This window comes from Sinocyclocheilus rhinocerous, unplaced genomic scaffold, assembly GCF_001515625.1.
Source record: "Sinocyclocheilus rhinocerous isolate Xijiao unplaced genomic scaffold, SAMN03320098_v1.1 scaffold90, whole genome shotgun sequence".
NCBI lineage: Eukaryota > Metazoa > Chordata > Actinopteri > Cypriniformes > Cyprinidae > Sinocyclocheilus > Sinocyclocheilus rhinocerous.
Window position 1 is genome coordinate 508,925 of NW_015657969.1, and position 13,855 is coordinate 522,779.

At 37.0% G+C, this 13,855-nt stretch overlaps 1 protein-coding gene across 4 annotated transcripts in view; it reads right to left on the bottom strand.

Annotated features, from left to right (window-relative positions):
- LOC107721873 (mitogen-activated protein kinase kinase kinase 15-like) overlaps positions 1 to 13,081 on the bottom strand; it is a 24,131-nt gene extending 11,050 nt beyond the window's left edge. For all 4 annotated transcript variants that reach the window (XM_016530049.1, XM_016530047.1, XM_016530048.1 and 1 more), the window contains exons 1-18: positions 13,019 to 13,081; positions 10,618 to 10,695; positions 9,547 to 9,740; positions 8,677 to 8,845; positions 8,490 to 8,596; positions 8,193 to 8,363; positions 5,635 to 5,747; positions 5,378 to 5,537; positions 5,052 to 5,202; positions 4,850 to 4,957; positions 4,716 to 4,765; positions 3,576 to 3,671; positions 3,395 to 3,482; positions 3,178 to 3,311; positions 1,960 to 2,087; positions 1,736 to 1,866; positions 1,551 to 1,656; positions 45 to 202 (exon numbers count right to left, since the gene is read on the bottom strand). In XM_016530049.1, the coding sequence (XP_016385535.1) occupies positions 45 to 202; positions 1,551 to 1,656; positions 1,736 to 1,866; positions 1,960 to 2,087; positions 3,178 to 3,311; positions 3,395 to 3,482; positions 3,576 to 3,671; positions 4,716 to 4,765; positions 4,850 to 4,957; positions 5,052 to 5,202; positions 5,378 to 5,537; positions 5,635 to 5,747; positions 8,193 to 8,363; positions 8,490 to 8,596; positions 8,677 to 8,845; positions 9,547 to 9,740; positions 10,618 to 10,695; positions 13,019 to 13,039 (2,163 nt within the window). In that variant the 5' untranslated portion in view covers positions 13,040 to 13,081. The remainder of the gene's footprint in view (positions 1 to 44; positions 203 to 1,550; positions 1,657 to 1,735; positions 1,867 to 1,959; positions 2,088 to 3,177; positions 3,312 to 3,394; positions 3,483 to 3,575; positions 3,672 to 4,715; positions 4,766 to 4,849; positions 4,958 to 5,051; positions 5,203 to 5,377; positions 5,538 to 5,634; positions 5,748 to 8,192; positions 8,364 to 8,489; positions 8,597 to 8,676; positions 8,846 to 9,546; positions 9,741 to 10,617; positions 10,696 to 13,018) is intronic.
- Between the last annotated feature and the right edge of the window lie 774 nt (positions 13,082 to 13,855).

A 13,855-nucleotide genomic window follows, 5' to 3' on the forward strand; every position in this document is an offset into this window, starting at 1 on the left:
ACTTATTTTTTTTTTTTTACATTTTTAAGAAAATATATTTATACCTTAAACATGGCAGCCTGTGGTTCTCCCAGCTCATGGAAAGGAGGTTTGCCTGTGGCCATCTCTATGATGGTGCAGCCCAGGGACCAGATATCAGCAGGTGCCCCGTAACCTCGAGGGCCTTTATCGATGATCTCAGGGGCCATATACTGTAACGTACCTGGACAGAGATTTACAAGGGAAAAGCAAAACTTCATTAGATAAGAATGTGCTATGACAGGATGTTACACAAAATAAAATAAATCAAGGAGAGAAGCTCAGCAGTGAAGTTGACAGTGAAAGGCGAGGGGGAGGACAGATGAGCGCACCTGCTCTGATGCTTCAGCAGTCACTAATGAAACATAAACACACTCCTGTCTCAGATACTATGCTAATCTAATTACTCACCCACAGGAGACATTCTCATGTTACCAGTGACCAGGACTCATGATCGCTTGCCGCACTGGAAGAAACGCCGTCTATTTTGTGTCAGGAAATAAAAGTTATCTAAGCCTTGGAGAGGTGAACCAGTCCACACCAGTGTATGGCCAATTTAGTCAATTTGCAAGGGTTTTTAAATATGGGCAAGGGTTTTTAATATTCTAAAAATATATATTTTTAAATAAAAACCATTTCCAGCACAAAAAAAAAATCATTAAATTATTTAAAATTGACAGGAAAAAAAGGGAAAAAAATATTTTCAATAAAACCTGTTCTTTTGAACTTTCTATTCATAAAAGAATCCTAAAAAGAAATATATCACAGTTAAAAAAAAAAAAAACATTAAGCAGCACAAATGTTTTCCAACATTTATAATACTATGTTTCTTGAAAATTCAGCTTTGCCATAACAGGAATAACTTTTACAGTTTTTTACTGTATTTTTGATCAAATAAATGCAGCCTTGGTGACTCCTTTCAAAAACATTTAAAAATAGCTGTGTAATAAGAATGCAGTTATTTTAAATTGTAATAATAATTTACAATATTACAGTTCTTAGTGTATTTTTTATTTTAAAAAATTGCAGCCATGAGACTTCTTTCAAGAACACTAAAAACTCTTACTGACCCCAGACTTTTGAAAAGTAGTGTGTATATATGTCAAATGATTTATTTGTAAATTAGTTAATCAAATAACTGTTCATTAATTTTTCATTTACTATATTTTTTAAAGATTAATCAATGTATTATTTATTTAACATTTTTTACACTATTTTTCTCTAAACCTTTTTCCATGAAACTCTTTGTAAACCCCTTATATAGAGCATTAATACACACTTTATAAATGTATCCTGACAGCGTTTGGATGGAGGAGGAGGTATACACACTAAAAGGGGAGGAATGAAACTCCCTTAGATCCTGTTTGGTGGGGCTAATGATAGACCGAACTTTAACTAAGCCTAAAACCCTGACCTGGCAAGACCACCAGGATGTATGACGACACACAGCACGGGTCAAATTGAACAGCGAGAGGGTCACACGGAGGGTGCATCTTGCAACTAACAAAAGACAATGAAAGTGAAACAAATACCAGTGAACGTCTCTGTGCAGGGATTGACTCCAGCCAGCCTCTTGGACGTGCCGAAGTCTGAGATTTTCAACACGCCACTGTAGGTGTTGACTAAGACATTGTCTCCCTGTGGAAAGATGATCGGTCAATGAACATTCACATTTTTGAGGGCATCCAAATATAGATCCAAAAGATTTATCAGTTACCTTGATGTCCCGATGAACAATCTGGTTCTCATGCAAATAACGAAGTCCTTCCAAGATCTGCCGAGTGTAGAAGATTATGGTGGCTTCTTTCAGAGGGCCCCACTTTGAACGCAACAATGCTGACAGACTTCCTGTAGAGGAAATATGATGACTATGAAGAACAAATCAAATATAAAGTAGAAAAGACGTTCTTGATATTCTTCTATTAGAAAATACACATGTACCTCCAGGGACCTGTTCCATGAAGATCTTGATATATCCGTCCTCTGACACCGAGCCCAGGTACTGAACAATGTTCCTGTGTTTCAGGTACTTGTGGAGGGCTATTTCCTCATGCAGTGGTTGGGAATACCTGAATGTATCAGTGTTATTTTAGTATTATTTAAATACTATTATAGTATTTATCCATATTTCGAATTTGCTTTTATTTTTATATTTTCATTTTCATTTTAGTTTAAGCTTTAGTCATTTTGTTATGTGCTTTTGACATTTGTTCTAGTTTTTGGGTCTAGAAATGTATATATATATATATATATATATATATATTCCCAAAATTATTGCATTATTAAATTATTAATTTTAATCCTTTTTACTTAACTTTTCATTTATGATAGATGACGAACATGCAACCTGAACGAATATCCTGTTTCGCGCAGAATTACATTACAAACGTAAAATGTGACCCTGGACCACAAAACCAGTCATAAGGGTAAATTTTTTGAAATTGAGATTTATAATAAGCTTTCCATTGATGTATGGTTTGTTATGATACGACAATATTTAGATACAACTATTTGAAAATCTGGAATCTGAGGGTGCAAAAAAAAATCAAAATATTGAGAAAATCGCCTTTAAAGTTGTTCAAATAAAGTTTTTAGCAATGCATATTACTAATCAAAAATTTAGTTTTGATATATTTATGGTAGGAAATTTACAAAATATCTTCATGGAACATGATCTTTACTTAATGTCCTAATGATTTTTGGCATGAAAGAAAAATCAATCATTTTGACACAATGATACAATGTATTTTTGGCTATTGCTACAAATATACCCCAGCGACTTAAGACTGGTTTTGTGGACCAGGGTCACAAATGGTTTTGCTGCTTTAAAGGGACAGAACACCCAAAAAGGAATTCTCACTCTCATGTTGTTCCAAACCTGGAACAGAAGAAAAGATATTTTGAAGAATGTTGGTGTCCATACAACATTGTAGCCAAATGACTTATTGTATGAAAAACAAAAACTGAGACATTTTCCAAAATATCTTTTTGTTTTATGTTCCACAGAAGAAAGAAAGTCATACAGACATGAGAGTGAGTAAAATTATAACAGAATTTTCATTTTTGGCTAAACTATCCTGTAAGAAGCCTGATACAACATTCAGTATGCTGGTGAACATTCATGCTGGTCTGCTGGTCAGATTGTCATAAGAATCTCACCTGCTGTCTCTCTCTGGGATCTCTTTGATGGCAATGCGCACCTGGTTACTCAGGTCTCTCCCTGCGTAGACCACTCCATAAGTTCCCCTACCTAAAACCACCCTGTCGCCATTCTCATTGTAGTCGTACTCGTACTGCAGAATGATTCGGGATTTAAGTATCCAAATCTCACAAATTCAAATAAAACTAACTTTAGGTGAGTTTTTGAAGCTCTCACCTCCAGGGTGTCTCCTTCTCCCTCCCCCTCCAGCTCGACAGCATTTCCTGATCCGTCTGTGATCAACTCCTTCACCATGGAGCAGAACCTTCAAATAAGTGACAACCAACCATCCATGCATCAGTAACCTCCATGAGTAGCAGAGTTTGAAACCTAATCGATTCACTTCAGGAACACTAACCTGCCACACTGGTTCTCTGTGGAGAAGTAGATCTGGAAGTCGTCCGAGTTGTCATGGACATACAAAAAGCAGCAGCGCTCATCGAATTTTGAGATGCTAGAGAGTGGAAGAATGCAAGATTTATTTCACATCTCTGGGATCATGAATAAATCACATTTAAATGGAAGGATTGCTGCTGAAACAATGTGGGAGATGGTAGCAGTAGCATTGGATCTGCTAGTTTTGACACTTTATGAAAATGAATCTGGGTAAAGACTAGGGATGCACTAATAATAAAATTCTGCCATTTTCACGTTATGGCTGATTAATAGCCAATATTAAAATTGTATACTATATTACCTATAAAGGAATAAAGGACACTAGGAATATGTTTTTAAATATTAAAAAAAAACATTACTCTTATAATTATATAAAAATAAATATTATTATAGTGTTATTAGTGGTTTGGAAGATTAACTTTAAGTGGGCCAGTGTTATTTTAGTATTACTAATATACTATTATATTATTTATTAATAATTTTGAATTAGCTTTTATTGTAATACTGTATTTTCAGCTTTTAGAATTTAGAATGTGCGTTTGTCTTTTTTGTTCATTTTATTTTAAAATATTTATATTTAGCTTTATTTCAATGTTAGTTTTAGTAATTTTAGTACTTCAACTCATTTGTATCCTATTTCACTTAGTTGCAAAGGCAATAGTTATATTCTATTCTATATTCTATTTTCATTTATATTTATTTTAATGAATGAAAATGATTGTTAAAAGTTGTAGTTTTAAAGGGGTCATATGACTAGAATAGAGAATAGATAAGATGGCGCCGACGCTGATGGCTGCCTCCGTGGCGTGCTCCGCAGTTGTTTTTATGTTTTTGTTAGTTTGTCCTGTCTTTAGTTATATCCCTGCAATCAGTTTCAGTAACAACACTGAAGTAAGCATTAATCTAAATGCAAAAAGAGGAGAATGAGCACAATTAAATATACAATGTCGACCAACATGATTTAAAAAAATAAAAAAATATCCAATGATACCAGTATCGCACAAGTTGACGATTTTGCCAGATAAGACTAGTAGAACTAGTTCCTACTTTAATATTGTTTGTTTGTCTTGAAACAACATTCAGAAAAGAATTTCACTCTCACCTAATCCCTTTGATGGATGATGCTGTGAAGTTCCACTCATGTATTCCCTTCTGTGAACACATCAGTTAGGAAAATTATATAATATCCACAAAATAACATTATACAGCAAACATGATGTCATATAAACCACTGACCGTCTCAGCAGGCGACACATGCCATATAGAAACATTCTTCTCTTCAGCTTCACTGTTAATGGACACGTACGAGGGCTGGTACACTTTAGTCGGCTCCAGAATCAACACCTGTATAATAGAAGAAGTGATGAGTCCATGAAATGCTGTTCAGCCAATACAGGAGTGGTCCTGGATGAGACACACATGTGAGGCGGTGTACTACCGGAAAACGCAGGCCGTTGGTGCTTCCTTGTGTGGCCTCCACAATAATGTCCATCCAGAAGTTGAGTCTCTCTCTTTGAGGAGAATGCTCAGTGCTCTGCTTCTTAAAATGCTGAATCAACTGAAGGTTTTGGACGACTGATCGCAGGTACCTGAAAGATGAAATGAATGTGAGTTGCATTAAGCTGCCATTTTAACAATAAAAGTTGAGCTATGACAAGAAATCATGAGTAGAAGAGAGAGGATGTGGCCAGATTCAAATTCCTATTTCCTGCATCAGTGTCATCAGTGTTTATTCTATATGTACCATAGGGACCATATATGTACCATATGGGTGGTTTAAGTTTGAAGAGTTTCTCTGAAGCCTGCACAGCTTTGGGGATGTCATTGGCCAGCATGCTGACAGTAAAGAACTGCCCCACGTCCCAGTAGTTATTCATCTTCTCCAGACTGCCTTTACGTCCGAGCAGACTGTTCAACCTCACACCTGAGAGAGAATGAGAGGGTGAGAAGGGGCAACCTGTGTCCTTAACTAAGTCAATGGTCTGAGAGCAACAGGAAACAGGAAGTGTGTTCCTCCTCACCGATCTTCCTGAGTTCTATGGAAGTCTCAAACTGCTGCCCGGACACTATAAGCAGCACTGCCAGATTAATGCCAGAATAGAGAGTGGGCTGCAACTCGAAGCCCTTTCTATACCTACAACACACATGCATGAATACAAAATAACTTTTTTTTAATGTGATACTAGAGTGTTCTGGGTGTCATTATAACACATTTAAGTAGTTCTTAAGGTGTTCTTAATACATGTAATATGGCTGCTAGGGTGTTCTGGGTGATTTTAATACATTTAATGCAGCTGCTAGAGTGTTCTATGTCAGGGGTTTTCAAACTGTGGGTCCTGGAGTGGGAAAAGGTGGGTCGCACAAAGACAATTGGCTGCAGCTAAATTTGTGTTTGAATGACACACACACACACACACACACATACACACACACATACATACACACACACACACACACACACACACAAGCAGTTTAGTCTAGGGCTGCACAATATACCAACATTAAATAGAAAGTGCAATATTACCTAGTGACCACAATTTAATTAATAAACATGCGCTGCGTGTTTTGAAGCACGCACACACGAGTTGTAATAACACTGAGGGTCTTAGAGTGACTTGGTTCATCATTAAGTGGCTCGGTCCGCATTATAAAAGAGAAGAAACTCACTCACTCCAATCACTGCACTGTATTCTGCATGAGATTGCATTACACAGGAAAATTCAAACGTTACGAAAGACTGTTTCAGGTCTGTTCATTCATCTCTGTCATCTGTTCAACTCAGTTCTGTTGTCTTTTAGAGAGATATAAAGAGTCTGTTGTTTTTGTTCCTTCGTATGCATTTGGTTGCCTACCAACACAAGGAAACTGTCTGTAAAAAGCATTTCACATGTAGGGGGTGAGCGGGGCACAAACTAACGCGGTTATTTGTAACACACATGATTTTAAACATTTCCACACATGATAGCATTACAAAACTTATGGAATTGACTAGTTGCCATATCAACAATATATAAAAAAATTGTGACAAAATATAAAAATCTTTTGAAAACATCCATGAACATTTATTTAACCACAGCAAAAGTAAATTTCTACTAGCGTAAGATACTAACCAGTTTTAAATTCCAGTTTCGCAGATGGGAAATGTTGCAACACTGCGTTACAATGTGCCACGCTAGTATTAGATCTGTGCTATTCTATGACATTAGCAGTGTAATTTACATTAAATGCTTTCATGAATTTTAACGAGAAACCGGTGAATAATGACAGAGTAATGTTCATTGTTCAGAAATTTATATTTCAAGAAATGTAAAGCATTTTAGCTCATCTATTTGTCTCCTGTTCTGTGAGAGCTGTGTGCAGGGAGGGGAGGATTGTGTTCATTCAGGAATGTTTTCCTCTGTGTTTTCCTTTTTCATTAGATCAGATAAGATTTTAAGCTGTCATATGGTCATGTTACAACATGCCCCTCAGATGTTACAGTGTGCCCCACCTATGGGGCATGTTGTCACATTTCACTTCCATTCTTTTGGGGTAAATAAAGAAAAAAGTATACACTGTAGTTATGAAACAAAACCTCATATTTGTACTAGACGTGTGAAATTAATGTGAAAAAACTGCACTCTGAACCCCATGTGGATTTACACAAACTGAGAAAGTTAAAAAGTGTTTTGTTGTGCTCCGCTCTCCCCTACATGGAAGGAGCATGAGAGCTTTTAATGTGTTACAGAATTACACTTCATATCGACACTGGAGTGAGCATGTTTCAAGTTTTTATGGACATATTTCATATACTCTTTAACGTCTGCAAATGAAGAAATTAAAACGTAAATATTAGTAGTGAAATTTTACAGTTGTACTAGGGCTGGGCGATATAGCTAAAAAAAGAAGGTGCACCGTCGATAAATATCGATACCGTTTTATCGCCCAGGCCTAAGTTGTACTATCAAATTAAATTATTATTTTTCGTAAATACTCAATTTCTGTCATATCAAACTTTAGATTAAATTTACAGCAATGTCAATTGTTTTCTAATCCCAAAAATATTTTGGTGGGTCTTAAAATAAATTATACTTGTTTAGGTGGGTCCTGGAATGGAAAAAATTGGGAACCCCTGTTCTAGGTGACTTTGTTGAATTTATTGCAACTGCTTGGTTGTTTTGGGTGTTTCAGCATATTTAATGTGGCTGCTAGGACATTTTGAGTGATGTTAGTACATTCAATGCAGCTTCTGGTGTGTTCTGAGTGTTTTTAACACATTTAAATGTTGTTGCCAGGGTGTTCTGGGTGTTTTTAGTGTATTTAAAGTAGATGCTAGGGTATTCTGGTTTTTTAGTATATATAATGTGACTACTTGGGTGTTTTTCACACATTTGATGCAGTTACTGGATGTTTTTAATGCATTTAATGTGGTTGCTAGGGTGTTTTGGGTGTTTTCAATCACATTTAATGCAGCTTCTTGTTTCTGGTTCAAGTCAACAGAGCCCAATACAAGGGATTCATTCATAAAAAACAAAAAAACAAACAAATCATTGTTAAACACATTGAAACAGTGCACTTCAAGCTAATTTAACTCCCTCACCACTGGATGGCGTTGTCCCTGTTCTTGGTGTCCTTGCAGTCAGAGTCGAGGAAGATGTCCTTATAGATGCGGCCACACAAGCAGAACATGTCAGGTGCGGGGTGATCACATGACTGAAGAACCTGCAACATCACACGCAATGCCTGCTCTCGATCTCCAGGGCTATTTCGCCTGTTTTCGCACACACGCAAACATAAATGCATTTGTTCCTGATATCAAAGGGCTGTAAAAGATAAATGTCTGTTTGCCAAGCATATGAATAGGAGAATATACCACACAATGTAGATTTGTGGTCACCTATTGAGCGCAAAAGCATAGTGGAACTGAATCATGGGCTGGTTGGCCAAGTCACAGGTGGGCAACATCTCAATGGTCTGTACCAATTTAACCATAGCATCATAGTCCTGAAAACACACACCAAAGACCATTAAAACTACCAGTAAAGTTTTTTAATGTTTAGATGTGCTTGGTTTATACTATATACCTGTATATCTCTGTAGGAGAAAAGCAGGTTCATAACAATGTCCTGAGTCAAAACCTCAGTGTTGTCGATGCGGAGTTTGATACGGGAAAGCTCCTTGGCCAGCTCCTCACCCTGGTATTTATCTCGAGCTTTTCGGATGTCGTTCAGTAGGGTGTCTTTGTATGAAGCACTGTCAGGGAGAAAGAAGATACAACAGAAGATAGCATGGGATTTAGTTTTCACGGATAAATTCATACGTACTCTCACCTTCAGATGGGACGCTCACAGACCACCGAAATTCACTGACCATCCGATGCATTTAAACATCATGCAGCAACAAAATGAATTGTGGTTGGTCACTTCATATGTTCTTGGACAGCTGCAAAGTGGGTCAGACTTCATACTAATAGTCCAAATCTGGCTACACAGGATGTGAAAATCTTGGCACTGCGATCTGCAGGGATGTTCTATACTTCTGATATCTGAGCTCCAGGTGAAAGGACACCCCGACACTTTTTAGAAGCTATGGAGTTCCTAATAAATCTTGCGTGCACATGTGCATGTCTGTTTTGAAGATATAATATGAGCGCTACATCCAGTTTGGGTTGAGTCCCATTTCTTCACACCAGGGACAAGAAGATGTGTTTCTTGAGGATCATTTGACACCTAATTTAGATCCATGATGCAATGTTGAACACAAGACACAGAATTCCACTGCAAATTGAATTTTTTTTGTTATGTAAAAAAGTAATTTATTATAATTATTTATGTAATATTGTTTATCAGTCACAAATTGGAAGACGATTGCTTGATTTATGTTTAGCTAAATGTGACACCATTACGTAACTCTGTAAAGGATCATCTGAGAATGGGCATCCTGCCAAAACTTACCAAGACGTGACATGAATGTCTTTGAGCAAGCTGACGAAGCGGTCAACCAATGGGACGCACAGAGGTCCAAGAAGGTTGTCCCAGTTGGGTTGCATGTACTCCGATGCTCTACGCTGGGCCACGTTCTCACAGCACAAGTACTCGTTGTTGGGCATCATCAAGTAGGGGATGAAATAGTAGTTCCCGCTGGAGGCCTAAAAAAGATAAACAAATTCTAAATTTGTGCATTAAAAATGTAATATAGACCTATTCTCAGTCATGTCATATAATTCATGACTGTCTGCAACACTGTGTAAAAGTACAGACTGTCTGTGTGTTAGTGATCATGTACTCAGCAGCTGGCAGCCAAGAAATTCGAAGCGCAGAGGAAATCTTGTTAACACCTTTGTGATCGTGTACTGTCCTAGAATTCCAGAGCAAAACGGAGGAGGGGGCCAAAGCACATCTTAGCACTCTGCCACAACAACACCTCAAATGTAAGGGGTCATCTAAAGCCAAGTCTCTCAAATCAAACAGTCATCATACACTTTAAGACTATTTAAATAGTCAGGCATGTGGTCTGATAATAAATACTGAGCAAATCCTTAGACTCTCAGCTAAAGCATGATGGTTTTCAAACGGGGGTCCAAGGGGCCACCAGAGGCTGCTAAGTGGTCCGAAAAAGAAAAAAAAAACTGTTAAAAAAATTAAAATATATGTATGAAGTATATACAGTATTTTATTTCTTTACTGTTATTTTACATATACATATAGAGGATGTGCAGAATCCTACAAAAAAATGAATGAGATCATTAAAATCAGCTGTACATATTATAGAAATCTGTGATTTTGTTATGCAGGCACCTAAAGTCTTTGGATCCACTTAAGAGTAATGATTAATCATTTAAATGTAACCAAGTTTCTCAGCAATAAATAACTCACTGACTTTGATTCAGAGCTCTTAATTCCTTGACATGTCAGCCAGACTGAAAGGAAGTGAGTCAGATAGTAACAGACATCATTGGTCCCTCTCATTCTGATACATGCATATGGGATTTTCCCAGCATGCACTAGAATGCTCACAGCACCTACTTTGTTTCTTAGGCCGGAGCCCCTGTACTCGGGAGGCAACTGGACCCATGGGAATCCTATTTTAACTGGCCTTGCAGCCTACTCCAGGTAACAGACAAAAAAAGAGAGAAAGAAAGAAAAGGAGAGCAAACAGTGAAGGGAACTGAAAGGAAACGAGAAAAAGAGAATGACAGATAAAGAATATACAGACTATAGAGTATTAATGGAAACAAGAAATTACAGATGAATGAGTAAGCCAAGGAGATGCACAAATCAAAAATAAAATATTACATGAAAAATATTAAACAAACGAAATTAGAAAAATTGCATTGCCAACAAACTGTAATTAAAATTACTAAAACAAACGTAATTTAAAATGACAAAAGCATATAACAATTACTAAAACTTCAAGTGAAATTAAATTTAAAAAAAATAAATAAAAATAATTAATAATTACTATAGTATGTAAATACTACTAAACCACATTGGTGTGTGGAACAAACATATATTTAAGCAATAATTAATAATATTTCACTGAAATCCTTGACATTCGCCCTAGTTTTCCTTGGTGTTCATGAGAGAAGTAGTGATTCCTAAAATAATCATTCTTTTGAGTCAAGTGGTTGATTCATTGGTCTGAATGGATCATTCATAAACTGACAATGGTCAACAGCTCATTAGAAGTTTATATTATCACAGATACAGAATTAAATTTTACCCTGTTCCTCACACAAAGCTATCATATGACGCCAGAAGACTTTGAAAATAGTGCTAAATGGTCCTTTTGCATGCTTTTTGAAGCTTGTAAAATATTCAATACCCATTGTAACTGCATGAAAAACAGTGACCCGCAAAACAAAGAAAGTTGTATCGAGTTTGGAATATGAGATTGAGTGAACAATGACAGAATTTTTGGGTAAACTATTCCTTAAAGTGGCCCTATTTTGCCATTTTTAAGGTTCCTAATATTGTTTTGGGGGTCTCCAACAATAGGTTTACATGCATGCAAGGTAAAAAAAAAAAACCTGCTTTAGTTTTCTCAAAATATACATTTAATACCACCTCATTTTCCAACAATTCTCAAACGTTCAAAAAGCAGTTCTAAGATTCAGTCTCTCTAAACCCCTCCTTTTCATAAGCCTGCTCTGATTGGTCAGATGGCTCAGTCAGTTGTGATTGGTCTACCGCATACAGCACGTGTCGGAAACGATACACCCATTGCCATACTTCTGTATTTTGATCACTCAATAGAAAATATAAACATCCATTATTTATCATACTTACAGGTTGGGATTCAGTGGAGCCAGCTGCTCCAAATAAACTGTGTACTGAACCATCTTTCAAGAGCATGCGTTTTGTGAATCCTGCGCTAAACTCCCCGAGATTAGAGAAGCAGTCGTCAGTAAAATGACGGGAACACAAAATAGATTGAGGTTGTACAGCTGTGGTACAGTGAAAAAATACATTTTAACCACTGACTCTTGCAGCCTCATCTTTCAAAAGTGAAAATACAACTTTCACAGCGTAGGACAGCGCATCTTCTTGACATGATGTTTACCACACAAAGCTACAGTGTTTAAGGGCGGGGGCAAGTTGTTCGCGGCTGGCCAATGTAGAACATAGGAGGGCATTATGCGAATGTGTTACCCCGTGACGTGTAGCCGTCACGGAAGTGGGATTCAAATTATTGATGACTCATTTCGGCTGTCGATTCTTTCTTTAGGGAGACAATAACTTTATTTATCGTGCACTTTCGGCTTTACAACTTTGCAGATCACTTACATTCTCACACAGTTACATTACACACTGCATGAAAGGCATAATAGGGGCACTCTAAGGCTGAAAATGTAGAATAAGGGCAAACACAGAATTTCCCTTCTGTTCACATAACTAATGATAAGAAGTTAACACAGATCCATCTTTTGCTTGTTTCTGGGCCATTTCAATGAATCATATTTATAAATGTTATACAATGTAACAGAGTTATTAAATGCTGTCAAGGTCAGCTTCTTCTCAGCAGCCATTCAATATAAGAGGTTTATTTAAAGACTTGCACTCAACGACACTCTCCTTTATCAAAACCACCAACACCCACAAACACACAAGTGCCATGACATCTTGACAGCCCTTATGAGTTCATCTGAATCAGCAATAGTCTTCCGACTGGGACACAATGAGCCACCAGAACCTCGTGTCCACTCACAGATTAGTGTATGTCCATAAAGAAAAGAGTTCAGGAAATGATATGCTCACTGTGTAAAGTCCTGGATATACACTGACACAGAAGAGCAAGTACACGTATGTCATAAGAGCTCCAAAAATAGTCCCATACACAGAGCTCTTGGCACACCAACAATGAATGCCAGCCTGTCCACAAACCTCATCAGATTACCAGACTTGCAAAGAGTGTTTTGATACTTACTGTGTTTTTTTGTGCCACCATGTCCTATGCAAGAAAAAAGAAAAGAAAAAATTACAAAACAACTCTCCAAAAATGCATGTATATTACTTTATTTCACATGTCCACAGCACCTGGGAAAGTTTTGCCATCATGCCATTTATTTACATTTTATTCCATGACTGATGGCCGTGTGATGCAGTGAATGAACCCTGACTGAAACAACAGCAGCATCACAGAACATTAACAAATACACAAACAGATCGCATGACACTTCTCCCCATGCGTGACTGTTATCATCTCAGTATGCTAGAACACATGCCTTCCGATGTCTCTGTGGAAACGTGTGGACTGACTGCATGCCTTAGCTTGAATACAGACTGTGTTGTTCTGGCAGCTCTACTGTCCAGTGCCCAGAAAAGATAAACCCCTTCCTAAACTGAGAATAGCAGGTCAGGACCTGGTAGTGGGCCGCCTCTTTGTTCAGATGACAAAAATCCCAAATGTGAGTGTAACAGCCTTTAGGCCTGAAGGTATAACCTCCCACCAATCCTTCCTAGTGTTTGTGTGGCGGCACTTAGAAAAAGTTATGAGAAGAATATGTAATTCATAAGCTCTATTAGATTTTTTTTTTAAATACCCCAGAAAAATGCTAAATAACAAAGTGTCTTTTTATTGACATCTTTAAAGGGGCATTTTAAACAAATAAAAAAAATGATTTGTTTCTAGAAATATGCTGAATAAGACAATAATAAGACAAATTAGACAAAGCTTCTTAGATGTCTTTAAAGGGGAAAAATATTTAAGTAATTTTTATTTTATTTTAAATGAATAAAATATATTTTTTGTCTAGGAATGAAT